The 14,696-nt window shown below is 35.1% G+C and overlaps 1 protein-coding gene across 2 annotated transcripts in view; it reads left to right on the top strand.

Annotated features, from left to right (window-relative positions):
- Window positions 1-14,696, top strand: part of mgmt (O-6-methylguanine-DNA methyltransferase) — a 440,783-nt gene that overhangs the window by 385,199 nt on the left and 40,888 nt on the right. For both annotated transcript variants that reach the window (XM_039770185.1, XM_039770177.1), the window contains exon 4: window positions 13,905-14,044. In XM_039770185.1, the coding sequence (XP_039626119.1) occupies window positions 13,905-14,044 (140 nt within the window). The remainder of the gene's footprint in view (window positions 1-13,904; window positions 14,045-14,696) is intronic.

Genomic DNA, 14,696 nt, shown 5'->3' on the forward strand with positions numbered 1-14,696 from the left:
CAGCTTTGATCTGAACAGAAGAAGCCCAGGACAAGATGTCACAACACTAAATGAGAATTCTCAAACATTTAAATTTTTGAGAGGTTAGGAAGACTAGTGTCACAAAATGTCAGTTGCTGCTTTAAATATACAATATGGCTTTACATGAAAAAAACATATTCAACAGTATTATAGTTTTCTTAGGTTGTACATTATAACAAGAAGTGATAAATTAAATACAGGTTTGTAAGTTTTCACTAATGCCCAAAATCTTTGTATGTTTTTTTTTAGAAGAAACCTTTGAAAATAACTTTGACCATACCACAGATAAAATTAAAATATATGACTAAATGTTTTGAAGCTGTTTCTGTGTTAATAGAGTTAATTATTACTTATCAGAAATGTTATCAGCACCACATTATCAGTATTACTCTTAAGTGAATTTTGTAATGGTTTTATAAATGAGTTGAAGTCACCTGCACTGCCCAGGGCGCCACTCATAGTGCTCATAGTGCTGACAGGGGCCCATTTGTTAGCACCTGTCCTGTGTTCTAGCCCAGACCTTTGTAACATCATGTGATGATATTTTCCTTTTACTTATTTTTAAATGTTATTTGTACGTATCTTTAAGCTGGAAGCATTTTGTCTGAAATCACTGGTCACACCAAGTGGATGAAATGATTACATAGTACCACTGCTTGCTTCATTTTATACACGTCACCCACAAGCCAACATGTGTCTGGTCCTTCTTGCATAAGGTATGTCAAGTCCTTTGTAGGGTGGGCTTTAAAGAGCAATGAAGTGATATTGTAGAATTCACATTTGTCCTAGTTATGGCACAGGGACATTGAGGGGTAGCTTTATTCTTTGAAAATGTGCGAGTGAATTCTGTTGTTTTAAATTATTTTTGGCAGACACATCCCAAAATTGTATTTTTTGTTGTTGCAAGAGGATGGGTAGCAGTAACTAAAGTGTTTAAATGTTTCCTCTCCAAACGATAACTCATGTCTTGCAAGCACAGTAACTTGCTGATGTTATGATTTTGAGCCTAATCAACGATGGAGTCCAGAAATTCATTTAATCTGCATAAAGGATCATTCCATTTGCTTATAATATAAATTAATCATAAAGTAAAGATGGATAACAAACAGTTGTTATACCCTGCTAAGGAATGTTTCTTTTGGCTGATCAAAAATAGCTCAAAATAGAATTTTGTGTCTGCCACCTCAGGCTGGCCAAACTGTAGTAGACTACGTAAGGCATTGAACTTTGAACCACAGGGTTGCCAGTTGAGTCCCCACAATATGACTCTAAGCAAAGCACTTAACTAATCTGTGGTCAAGAAAATGTAAACAGTTGGACTGTTATCTCATCCTGGTTGGCTTTGCTAAATTTTCAGTCATATACAGTCATATGAAAATGTTTTTGCCCCTCTCAGCCTGCATAATAATTTACTCTACTTTCAACAAAAAAGATAACAGTGGTATGTCTTTCATTTCCTAGGAACATCTGAGTTCTGGGGTGCTTTCCGAACAAAGATTTTTAGTGATGCAGTGTTTAGTTGTATGAAATTAATCAAATGTCAAAAACTGGCTGTGCAAAAATTTGGGTACCCTTGTAATTTTGCTGATTTGAATACATGTAACTGCTCAATACTAATTACTTGCAACACCAAATTGGTTTGATTAGCTCGTTAAGCCTTGAACTTATTAGACAGGTGTGTCCAATCATGAGAAAAGGTGGTCAATTGCAAATTGTGCTTCCCTTTGACTCTCCTCTGAAGAGTGACAACATGGGATCCTCAAAGCAACTCTCAAAAGATCTGAAAACAAAGATTGTTCAGTATCATGGTGTAGGGGAAGGCTACAAAAAGCTATCTCAGAGGTTTAAACTGTCAGTTTTAACTTTAATGAATGTAATCAGGAAATGGAAGGCCACAGGCATGGTTGCTGTTAAACCCAGGTCTGGCAGGCCAAGAAAAGTACACGAGCGGCATAAGCGCAGGATTGTGAGAATTGTTACAGACAACCCACAGATAAGAACATCTTGCTGCAGATGGTGTATCTGTACATCGTTCTACAATTCAGCATAATTTTCACAAAGAACATCTGTATAGCAGGGTGATGAGAAAGAAGCACTTTTTGCACTCACGCCACAAACAGAGTCACTTGTTGTATGCAAATGCTCATTTTGACAAACCAGATTCATTTTGGAACAAAGTGCTTTGGACTGATGAGACAAAAATGTAGTTATTTGGTCATAACAGAAAGCGCTTTGCATGGCGGAAGAACAACACCTCATTCCAAGAAAAACACCTGCTACCTGCTGTCAAATTTGGTGGAGGTTCCATCATACTGTAGAGCTGTGTGGCTAGTTCAGGAACTGGAGCCCTTGTTAAAGTCGAGGGTCTGATGAATTCACCCCAATATCAACAAATTCTTCAGGATAATGTTCAAGCATCAGTCACAAAGTTGAAGTTACATAGGGGTTGGATATTCCAACAAGACAATGACCCAAAGCATAGTTCGAAATCTACAAAGGCATTCATGGAGAGGGAGAAGTACAATGTTCTGGAATAGCCATCATAGTCCCCTGACTTGAATATCATCGAAAATCTATGGGATGATTGGAAGCAGGTTGTCCATGCTCGACAGTCATCAAATTTAACTGAACTGGAGAGATTTTGTATGAAAAAATGGTCAAAAATTCCTTCATCCAGAATCCGGACACTCATCAAAGGCTATAGGAGGCATCTAGAGGCTGTTATATTTGCAAAAGGAGGCTCAACTAAGTATTAATGTAATATCTCTGTTGGGGTGCACAATTGTATGCACCTGTCTAATTTTGTGTCTAATGATCCATATTGCATATTTTCTGTTAATCCAATAAACTTAATGTCACTGCAGAAATACTACTGTTTCCATAAGACATGTCATAAATTACAAGGAAGTTGCTACTTTGAAAGCTCAGCCAATGATAAACAAAAATCCAAAGAATTAAGAGAGGTTCCCAAACTTTTTCATGTGACTGTATGTAGTAACAATACAATGCCAAATACAATAACTTTTCTTTCTACTGTAGCTTATCAGTAGAAATTGTCATAAGAACTAGTGTTATTAGTGCTAAAATTCAGTGAAAACAGGAAGTGCTGAATTGCTTGCTTTGCACTTATCTTTCTATTTTTTTTAACTTTCAAGCCTCTTTTTTCATAGCTGGGATACAAATTTAGAGATTAATCTGACAGTTTAAAGTGCCAGACAGAAAGCAACTGTGAATGAAACACCATCTTATTGCTAAACATACAATTTCTCAATTTAATCAGATTATAATGCATACTACTATAACAATAAAAAGCCACCGCAATAACAGTGATAAATAAAAACTGCAGTTGGCATCTAATTGAATAGTTGGTTAATAAAAAGCTTCCTTTTTATACACATTTCATCTCCTTTCTTGAATAAAAATCATTTTTGTCCAGATCAGCTGGCCACAGTATGTATACTGTCTGGCTTTCTTCTTCACCTTTACCTTCCAGCATTATTGCCCAGTTCCCCAAAGGGCACCCAGCCAGATGCTGGTGTCATTACTATGCCATTAGTCAGCAGCAATGAAGCCAACTTTAGTAACCCCTCCTCTGGGCAGTGCCAGCCTGGCAAGACATATCAAGCACCATGGAGGTCTGCTGTCTTGGCACTGTTTCAAGTACTAGCATCATGAGCACAGTAACTATTGTGTTAGCCTTTGGGAATATTTCATTTTTGGAAAATATTCTACCCCAGTTCTGTTTGTTTAATTACTGACTCTTCATACAGGTGTTTGTTTTTGTTACGTTACTACTCTAAAATCCATCTATTTTGGCACTGGAGCAGCAGCTATTTCAGTTCAATAGATTCTTTATGCTTCAGGTGGTTTTTATTCCTGTTTCTGTTTTTATTGTCTGTACGTTGCCCAAACTTTTGGATGTTTTCAGGCATGACTATGAATGGTAAACTTTGTTGACTTTCCCTGGCTTCATAATGCCATCTGCTGTTGTAGGCAGGGTACCATGTATTATTTTGGCACTAATACAAACAATCTGTGAAATGCACAAGATAATTTTGTAATTGAAAATTATGAAGGTCAAACACACTGGCTATATGATATGACACATAAGTAGAGATTTCAGTCAACATAGTTTTTTCATTTTGTTACAAACCACTTTTTATTTATATATTGCAAACTGTTTTGGGCTTGGCTTGATGTTTTTATATGCTTGACTGCACAGTGGGTTGGCAGTGCTGCTTTGTGGACTCCACATTCTAGGTTCAAATCCTGTGAAATCTTTCTTTGGGTGCTCTAGCTTTCTTTCTTCATTTCCAACTGCACTTGTGTTGGGTTAATTTGTCATTCCAAACTGGTCCCTGTTTGAGTGCGGGTGTTTGCTGCCTTGTGACCATTGCTACTAGGATAGGCCCCTGTAGGTTTAATTGGGCAATGTAATATTTGCAGATTACAGTCGTTACAAATAAAAGTGTGTCACATTAAAATTATTTGGATTTATATAACCCTTTTATGTACATGTTTATGTAAGATCATTTTATCCACATCTGTACCTACAATTTAGTATTCGCAGATTTTTGCAGATCTTACATTTTTATAGTGCATGAAATTAGACTTGGAGAATACTATACCTGTGTCACTGTTTAAAATATTTGCTGTGGGGAGAACTCCTATGGTGAATATGAAAAGTAGAAAGATTTCTCTCGGGATATTTGGTGGAATGCTGTTTATGCAAACTTCACAACATGCTGTTGTGCTCTACAACAGTAATGGCTGTTCATATGGAATAAAAAGAAGTAGCTGTATATTGACAGTTCCATTTAGCCCTCCTTGAGTCCAAGCTGTAGAAGGTTAAACAGTAATTGATAATGGCTGAATCACCAGCTGTCACATGAAGGCCTTTACCTTAGGAGCTGTCAATATACTCTAGTATGTCCTTTTAAATCATATCATCTCTTACTAAACACACAAAGTTCCCTCTTAAATTCATGTACTCATGTATATTAATATTAATCACAAGACAAAACATTCTTTTTTTCCATGTCCCAGTACACAGCAGAATAAAGTGATCTGGGATTTGGTGCTTCAGGCCAGAGGGGAACCTGCATGCTTGTAAGTTTTCAGTTTTAGATTTAATTGACTCCTTAGCGTTACAGATTTTTTCTTTTTCTTTTTTTTATTTTAAGGGTAAGACCAAACACATACCAGTTATCTGGTCCCAATGCCCCTGGCAGACAACCTACAACTCTGTGTAAAGTATAGACTAATATTCGTAAATATGGCAAGCATTACTCCAGCTTGGCATTATTGGTGGGTTAAGATTAGAGACCTCATAACCATGCCAGTGTATGCATTCATTACCTGCAAATGACAAAAAAGATATATCACTTTCATATGATGTTTTCATTGGTCTTCTGGCTTTTTATTGAATCTGTAATTTAGTTACATTACTGCAACATTCGCAGAGATAAGAACATTATCTTACACTATAAATTCCACAACTTTTTCAAATTTAGTAGTATATAATAAACTGTTCTATAGAAGATAATTGGACAAAGTATCAAATCAACATATAATTAAATAAACTTGAATGTTCATTAAAAAAGTGAGATGTCATTTGGGAGACAGCGTATTTCTCTAAAAGTAAAAATCTTTTTATTTTAATAAGCATATAGTATGTACACTTAACTATGTGTTCTAGTCTGTCATACTAGTCATTTTAATTTTTAAGTCCTATTAAATGGGTCCTCAGAAAGATCAAAAATTCAAACAAAAATTACTTTTTTTAAAAAATCCTGGGGTGTATTGACTTAAGAGATGCCAGAAAGTGGGCAGATCCAGACATTTTATTGTGTACAGTACATGAACACGAATATACACAAAATCAGGAAGCTGTCCAACATGCTGTAGTTTCAGGAATATCACTGGGGTTGAGGGAGAAAATTTCTGTACCACCATTACATTTGTCTTTAAATCCACATCACTTGTAGGAATTTAAACAATGTAGCGGAACTTGTTCCTCATTCCAATGTAAATGTGAAGTCCAGGTCCGTGCTTATCATTTTGTAATAATGATAATGGGCATATACAAAGACAATTCCTAAATAATGTACTACAAAAGCTGAAAGTAAATGGCATTTTTTAATGTCATTATTTAATAGCAACTCGATCACATAATAAGTTAGGACAGGCTCTGCAAGCTTCTCAGCTTGCACTTCAGCTGCCATGCTGCTGTGTTAAAAATGAGTTTTTCCATTGTACATGAAATGGAAACGTATGCTAAACATATGTCATTGCGATTTAAGCAACAATTCGTAATTCAGTTTTTGTACTGCTGAAGGCGATTGTCCAGTCTGAGTGAACTAACTTATGTAAGCGATACACTGTCAAAGAAGAATATATCACAGCTGTGCTGCCTTCCATTAATGTTTATTCCATTATAAAGAGTCACTTTTCATTCAGCCATAAAACAGTTGGGTATGGGGAGGAGCTTTTTTAAATATTTCTCTCAAAATGGGTGGAGACGTCTGTGGCAGTTGGTGTGGGTTTCTTAAAGTGTACAAGTGCCAGATTGTACTTTACATTAATCTCAGTTGCTTGCTGACCTCAAGTGTTGTAACACCATTACTGGTGTACTGCCTGCAATGTCAAGTGCGATTTAAACACCAATTTGTAGTTCATTCAATCATAAAACAGGCTGGGGAAGGGGCATTCTAAGTAAATCTCACAAAATGGGTGGAATCGTCTGTGGCAGTGGGTGTGGTTTTCTTAACTTGTGTAAGTGCCAGGACACATTTTACATTAATCTTGCTTACCTGAAGTGTCACCATTAAAGGTGTACTGCCTCCAATTTATACAAATGCTTGTGAGAAAAATCTAAGACCAGGTTATAAGCTGACTCCATATGTGAATAATGAGAAGGTAACTTTAATAGAGAAAGTTAAGTTTTGCTTTCTTATTAATTGATTAGAGTCTTTTTTTGGGTTGCTAGAATTCACACGAGAAGAGCTTATTCTGTGCCGATGTTTATTGAGGTTACTGATTAGATGCTTATGACTCTTCTTTGAAAGTTCTTGAGTATTTGCAAGCCATTTATCTATTTGGTAATTATTCATATTGAATTGTATTTAGTGTTAATAGTATAGTGAATTTAGAAAGCATGCTGCAATGATTGTTGCCACATGGAGATAGCATCCTGGGTTGAAATTCCACTCCCACGCCCACTCAGTGTCTTTTGATTCTTGCACATTCTTCCCATATCTATGTGAATTTCTCTGTTGATACTCCAAGTTTTCTCCCCACATACCAAATATTTGTCTGCTATTGTGAGCGTAATTGTGGAGATAAATGTATCATTGGATAAGACAGGAGAATAAGCTCCTGTCGTATGCTCAGTGTTACTGTGGGTTGTTACCTGTGACTTTAAATTGGCTTAGTGAATTAAGAAAGTTGACTTTAAATCATGGGCATTGATGTGATGTACAGTGTGTGTTGACAATATCAGTGTGTCATTTTCAATGTGATATTATAGGAGTTTATTTGATTTTCTTTTTATTTTGAAAATGGTTTTGATGTGTTTTTGATGTGTGACATTAAGTATTAGTTATTTTTATTATTTTATTTAGGCTATTAAAAGAAAAGGGGAGGTATCATATTAAAAATGTATAGTTTTTCATTTTTCTCAAAGTACATTTTGAAACAGCTGTTTTACATGACTGAAAGATCCACATTTCAAGTGTTCTTTTTACGTTCATTACAAATATTTTTTGTGTGTTTTTAAATGAGAAAAAAATGTTTTAAAAACTGGAGAGAACAAAAAAAAAAAAGCTTAAGAAGTTGCTGGCTTCCACTGCATTGATGCTTAAGGAGAGCACTTCACTGTCTGCTGTGCTTCCCTTACATTTATCATCTGCCGCTCATGATTAATAGGCCAGCAATACACCTAAACAGCACCTACTGCTACTTTTTACCTGAGCTTACTGCTTCCTCATTTGAATAGGTGAGAAACCAAAGTCGGCTGCACAATTTAAGCTAGATTCCATCATTCAAAAATTCAGTCACAGTTTCTTCTGAATTCTTCAGCTGCCCCCAGGCAAAGGCTCAGTGTTGATACTGAGATTAATCCCAAAAGAGTTCCGTATTTCTCAGCAGAGAAATTAAAGCTTGCCAGTTTTCCTTTCACCTGTCCTTCTGACAGCTCTGTCAGTAATGATGGGCCTTCTACATGGCATAATCCTCATCCTATGGTAAAGAATAATTTATTAAGAAATTAAGGGGCTTAGCTCTTCTCCGTCAGGTTGGTCTTCAAAAAGTTGGCTGATAGCAGTGACAGCGTGATTATCAATGAAAAATTATTTAACAGTACCTTGGGGCTTTTTTATACAAAGCCTAATAAGTCACATGGGTGGATATCAATCAAATGTATCCCCTTTAGATTTTGTAAATATTCCCTGGGGTTAAGACAAATTACGTTGATTATATGGCTTCTATACATGTAGTTCAGAGTGACTGTGGGGCAAGGGCCTAGTTTAAGGAGAGCATATATTTTTAGAAGCAAGGCAGCAGTGTGACATGTTGCTGATATAGAGATGACACAGTTCCCACTACTGTGTTTCTGAATTTTAGTTAGACCAATAGGACTTGATGGGAAAAATGTGGTTTTATTGTCTGCTTGTTGCTAAACTTACACATACTGACAGCATGTACTTTGATAACTTTTAGCACCTGAGTGAATTCCAAGTCATTGCCAATTTGGGCAGGCTGTCATTTTTAGAGCTGCTTCTGCAAGCAACTATAGTCTGTAACTTAAATCAAATCCAGATAAAGATGTATATAATCTGGGAATAATCTGATTCTCCCATCACGTTGATTTACTTGATTTCTTTAGTGTATTTTATTACATTCATAGTCTAGTAATTGAAAATAATGCTACATTACTGACCATTTATGAATGCTCATGGGTACTGTGTGTACCCACACAGTTTTGCAATATAAATATTTCTCAGATGTCCCCTTTGGTTGGGTCATCTGTGACAGGTGTGCTGAGTGGTAGTGCAGTGGTTAGTGCTGCTACTTCATGGACCCAGTGTTCTGGGTTCAAATATTATATTTCTGTTAAGTTTGCACATTCTTATGGGTTTCTGACCCAAAATTCAGAAACTGGGATATAACAATATTTTATGAACATGTAAAATTGATTAAACGCAGTAATTGGTGAGAGCAAAAACCTTCAGAGATCAACTTGCATAGTGATGAGCCCAAGGTTGTATTAAAATGTCAGGAAACATACAGATACAGTATTCTTTGTCCAATGTCACTGTGCATCTGAATCCAATTAACCAGCAATTGATGTCCTTGTCTCACAATGCTATCTCAGTTGTTTCCTTATTTCTATTCTAAACCAAAACTTAGCGTATTGTATTGGACTCTTTGATTTTGGATGAGATTAAAAGCTGTACGTATATCAATTTCAAATTAATATGAAATGGGCAGGTGGAGGGTTGAAGTGGTTAGTGTTGATATCTTGCATTTTCCAGAATTGGAATTGGTTTCTGAACCAGTCTGTGTAAGTTGTGTAGCTTAAAAGTTCTCTCTGTGTCTGTTACCTCCAAATCCTGTAATTTCATCCCAAAGATGTCTTAATTTAAATGATGTCTAAATCGGCTCCAAGAAGGGAGTGTTCGTGTGAATTTACCTTGCAATACACATTGTTTGTCATCTGGAGTTGTTATTGTGTTGTGTTCCATAGTGCTGGCATTGTCTGTGTAGCAGAGTAAGTGAATTAAAAATATGAGTGGGTAAATGAATGAAAATTAAATGTATAGCATTATGAACTTGTGTCCTCTAAGGAGAAGAGTGACAAATGTCTGTGTCAGAATTTAGAGAGGGTCTAAAAAAGCTTGCTGGCATATATATACCTTCTGAAAATAATTTATTTCAGGAAAAATGACTGTTCTCTGACTGATTATTTACCATTATGTGCACTTGTGGAGCATCTACAGTCTTTGTCTGCTACTTTGGTTCCTTCTTATATGAAAGACTTGCATCCTAGATTAACTGACAACTCTAAACTGGCCCCAGTCTACAAAAGTGTGGGTGTTTGTGTGGTATACTAGTGGCCTATCTTTTAAGGGGGCTCCCATCTTATAATAATAATAATTCTTTGCATTTATATAGAGCTTTTCTCACTACCCAAAGCGCTCACCTGATACCGGAAGATGGCACCACCTAATATGACCAAGTTAGGAATATGCATGCTCAGAAAATAAATAAATGTTTGTAATATAAAAGCTGATACATGAAATATGAACTATTGATTAGATTAAATATAATATCATAGTAACATTTTAGGTACTACACAAATGCATTTATTACTCATACAGTATGTTGTTATAAACAAACCCTTAATACTTTCAAATCATCAATATGGTGCTTATTTATTTATGCAGTGTGGCCTTCAGAAATAACTTTGAAATGGTCAGAAGTGACTTAAGTGAGCCATATTTCTCTTGATATTGTGTACTTCCGTGTAAAACCTGTGAATCCATAATATTTAAAGGTAATTTATAAAAAACTGTTAATATACCACACTATACAGATATATATATATATTTTCTATGTGTTATGAAGACCAAAATAAGCCTATGCTAAGGTCTTGTTACATAACAGTATGCAAGTAATAGATGTGTTTTTGCAGTGCCTAAGCTAGTGTTACCTATATCATTAAAGAACATATTATTGACAAAGTTACTCAGTGAAGAACTGATTTAAATAACCACTGAACTGTAACAATTGTAAAATAAACTGCACAATTTCATCATTTGTGAGAGAAGTAGTAATTCCTTTGTAAACAAATACATCTAGCATAAACGTTATATGATTTAGTTAAATTTCCAAGTAATTCAAAACTTCTTTTTCCCTCCCTTTATAACCCATTCAATGCTTATAATTTTTCTTATCTGTTTCTATTTTACTTTTTAAAAATGTTTTCAGGAATGCTGATCCCTGGAGTGAAATTGATTGAAAGATTGTGAATGCTATTAACCAGTTTTGAAAAGGGCTCAACCTTTTTAACCAATGATTAAGGAACTGACTCCGGAGCTTCAGGGCTCAGGAATGCTCTTGAACTCTGCCGTTCAGAAATAATGAACTGTCTCTCTCTTTCATGAAACATCACAGTGAATTAAGAGTTGCCAAATAACTGAGCTATGGCCTACTTCTTATTGAAGAAATCAAGAGAAATCCAATGAGATGAATAGCTCTTTGTGTTTTGCATTTCATTTTATAGATTAGTCTACAGTAAAACACTAGTTTTGAGTTTATCATGGTATTATGTGCACTGCATGGATAGTTATGATATTTTAATAAATGGTGTTATATTACTAAAATAGTACTTTATTAAAATGCAGCTGTAGAATTGTCATGCATTTAGCACTGTAATAAGTAAGAGACTTTCTGATATATTTAAGAGCAATCAAATTCATTGTTACAATTTGTTATTATTCTTTCCCTGTTACAATTTGTTATCATTCTTCCCCAAATTTTACATTTCCCTACCAGTCTGAACAAAAATTAAATGGATCTTACAAGTCATGTTTACGCAGTTAATATGATGAGATATATAAATCTGGAACATTTTACATTTTATTAACTTGTGATCAGACTGAAGTGGCTACATTATTTTCATCTAAATGGAATGGAATGGAATTTTAACAAAATAAATAAACAAATGATCGACTGTATTGCAGACTACCATTCTTGGAATAAGGTGATTTTTTCTAAATTAAATTACTGAGCAATGATATTGCCTCAGGCCAAATGTTGTTATATTTAAGTAAGTTACAGTTATTAACTATGATCTACTACCATTTTAATGCAATACCTTACTGTTTTTATTAGCCAGAGAAGTATATACTGTAATAGTTTTTAAATGTGTTTTTTATTTTTTTTATTTTACTTTTGTGTCATTTTCATGTTTTTTGTGCTGTACTATGATAAAGCATCTTAAAAAAAGCACATCAATATAGCATGAATCAATCTGATCAATATGCTTCAGATTAAGAAATGTAATAGAGACGTGAATAAGCTTTCCAGTTCTTTCATTCTTTATATGCAAACACTTGCAGTTGCATTGTTTATTTCAAAAATGTGATTTTTTTTTAATTAATAATATTTTATGAGTTATGTGCATGTTGTAAACTTCTGCTTGCTTGAAGGATGTTATTCAGTTAAGCAATTAAAAGAGTAATTAGATAACTAACATTGCAAAATGATCCAACCAGCCATGCTTACACTGATATTTCCTAAATATATAAATAAATAAACAAAGCAGGTGTTCTGTGATTTCTGTGCGCTAAACTGTAATAGCACACCTTGGGTTTCATGACAGAAAGGTATACAGTCACTTAGATGTCACATGACTTTATAACAATATTGCCTCACTCATGAGTGATGTTTTTGGACTGCAGCCAGTGTTTTAGAGAACTGCACCATGCTCCACTTATGTTTGTACAGTCTGTTCGTTTTATTCCTACGGGTTTGGTTTCATTCCAAGCCCGCCTACCGTTGGTTGGTCTAAATAACGAAAAAGAAATTTGGAGTTGGTTCCTGGCATCAAGGTCTTATTTCACTGCAGTCGTACACAGTGTGGTACCAAGGCACAAGACCAAAAAACCCTCAGTGCTAGAATTTAACACTAATCCACTTCTCTTAAAGCTGAAAAATATTAATAAGGGGAAAAAAAATGGATTTCAAATAAATCCCCTTTTAAGTAATCACTGTAAACAAAGTCTGTTTGCCTTAAAAAAAAAAAACTTTTAACGGTTGCCTTCTAACACAACTGCATGTGCTAATGAATCCAAAGCTGTTAATATGGTTCCTTCAGTTAAATTGATTCATGCATTTTGAAGAGAACATTATCTAATGAATTTACTTTGAATAGAAAGCAATTAAAAGGACAAATCAGTCTGATTAACCCCAAAGTCACCTAACTGCCACAAATGGTGTACATTTTTAAATGATTTTATATAGGAGGGGGGAAAAAAACTAGAGCAGATTTGCTCTCTTTTTGCCCTTTACTAATCCATATAAATTAATGAACAAAAAGTTAATTTCTATGATGACCCTACTCTAATATAACCTGGATTATGCTGCTTTGCAATATGGTTTATGTCATAATATTAAAGACTAATCAGATTTTTCAATCAAGTGATTACCTTCTTTGAAAACAGTTCATGTTTTAGTTAACCTGACACTTTTTTACAATTTTCTTCCACTTAGCAAGTTCAGTTATCATTAGGAACACCTATAAAGTATTTGTGTTTGTTAAGCGATTAAAGGTTCCTCACCCTGAATCTTCCAAAGATGCATCTATCCCAGGCTTTGCAACAATAAAGCAATCACTTCTTGTCAATTTAATGTTCAGGCGCCTCACAGTATTATAGTGTGTAAAACAATTTCTCTTCCCATTCTTCATGCTCGTACGTCTGCAGCTCTGACAGACTCTTTCCAAATAGTTTTTGCCTAACATGCTTTCCTAATCTACTGTATCATTCCCATATTCCATCTTTTTTGTTATGTAGTGCTATTTGCTGTAGACGCCGTCTTACTGTTCTGCAATAAAAAGCATTGGTTTATCACTCTTAAAAAGTTCAAATGAAGATAAATAAAACTACCTGGCAGTTCTAAAAAATCTTTTGTATTGCTATCCTATTAGAATTCTTATGTGACTGTTTAAATTCACTGTACATTAAACAAACCTGTAGGTGAGCAGAGCATTGAAGTTTCACTATGCCTGCCCATTAAGATCAAAGTAGCCAGGCGGTGTATTGAACAGCAGGGTGTTTCTGTATTGTATTTGAACTTTCTCATTTTGTTCACTTTTGCAGCCTCGTTCACCAGCCGAGTGTTACAGACCCTGCTGAGGGATGTGAAATTTGGAGAAACAGTCTCTTACAAGCACTTAGCAGAAATGGCAGGCAATTTCAAAGCAGTGCGTGCTGTAGGAGGAGCAATGAGAAGCAATCCTGTAAGTTGAAGGCTGAGTCTGAAATACTGTATATTTGCACTTTCGGTTCAGTATTTTTTTTTTTCTTTTTTCCTTCCTATTACAAGCCAGCTTTACAGCAATCTAGTTAGACGCTATGTCTGAAATGAATATGAATTTGTTTTTATGTGAAGTGCAATTGACAAAGCAGTACCTTAAGAGCTGCATTGTGCAGACAAGCCAGTGCTCCTTGTAGACACATCATTGAGGATTATGTGTGCCTAGCACAAACAGAGACAACAATGCAATTAGAAGGTAAGCCAGCTGGCAATGACAAACCTTTTTCTGGTACAGTGTTGCAAAAATGGATTAGAATATTAACATTATAACAAGGTAAGTTTTACAATAATCACGTTTTTTCCAATATGTTTATGGAATTCTTGGTTTAATTGGTTAAATAGCCACAAGCTCACAGATTACATCTGCATAAAAAGAAAAAAAAAGATTGGCCAAATTTTTGCTAGCAAATGACCATTTTGAACTCTGCTTCACTTCCCAGTCTATTAAGTCAGGGGGTAGTGTGAAATTCCTTTATCACATATCTTACAAGTTTTGCTTTGTAGTATGCTCAGCTGTTATAATTCATACAATGACCTTCAACTTTATGAGAAGGTAAGAAAAGGTGCCGGTAGCT

Source organism: Polypterus senegalus, chromosome 1 (assembly GCF_016835505.1).
Source record: "Polypterus senegalus isolate Bchr_013 chromosome 1, ASM1683550v1, whole genome shotgun sequence".
Lineage (NCBI taxonomy): Eukaryota > Metazoa > Chordata > Cladistia > Polypteriformes > Polypteridae > Polypterus > Polypterus senegalus.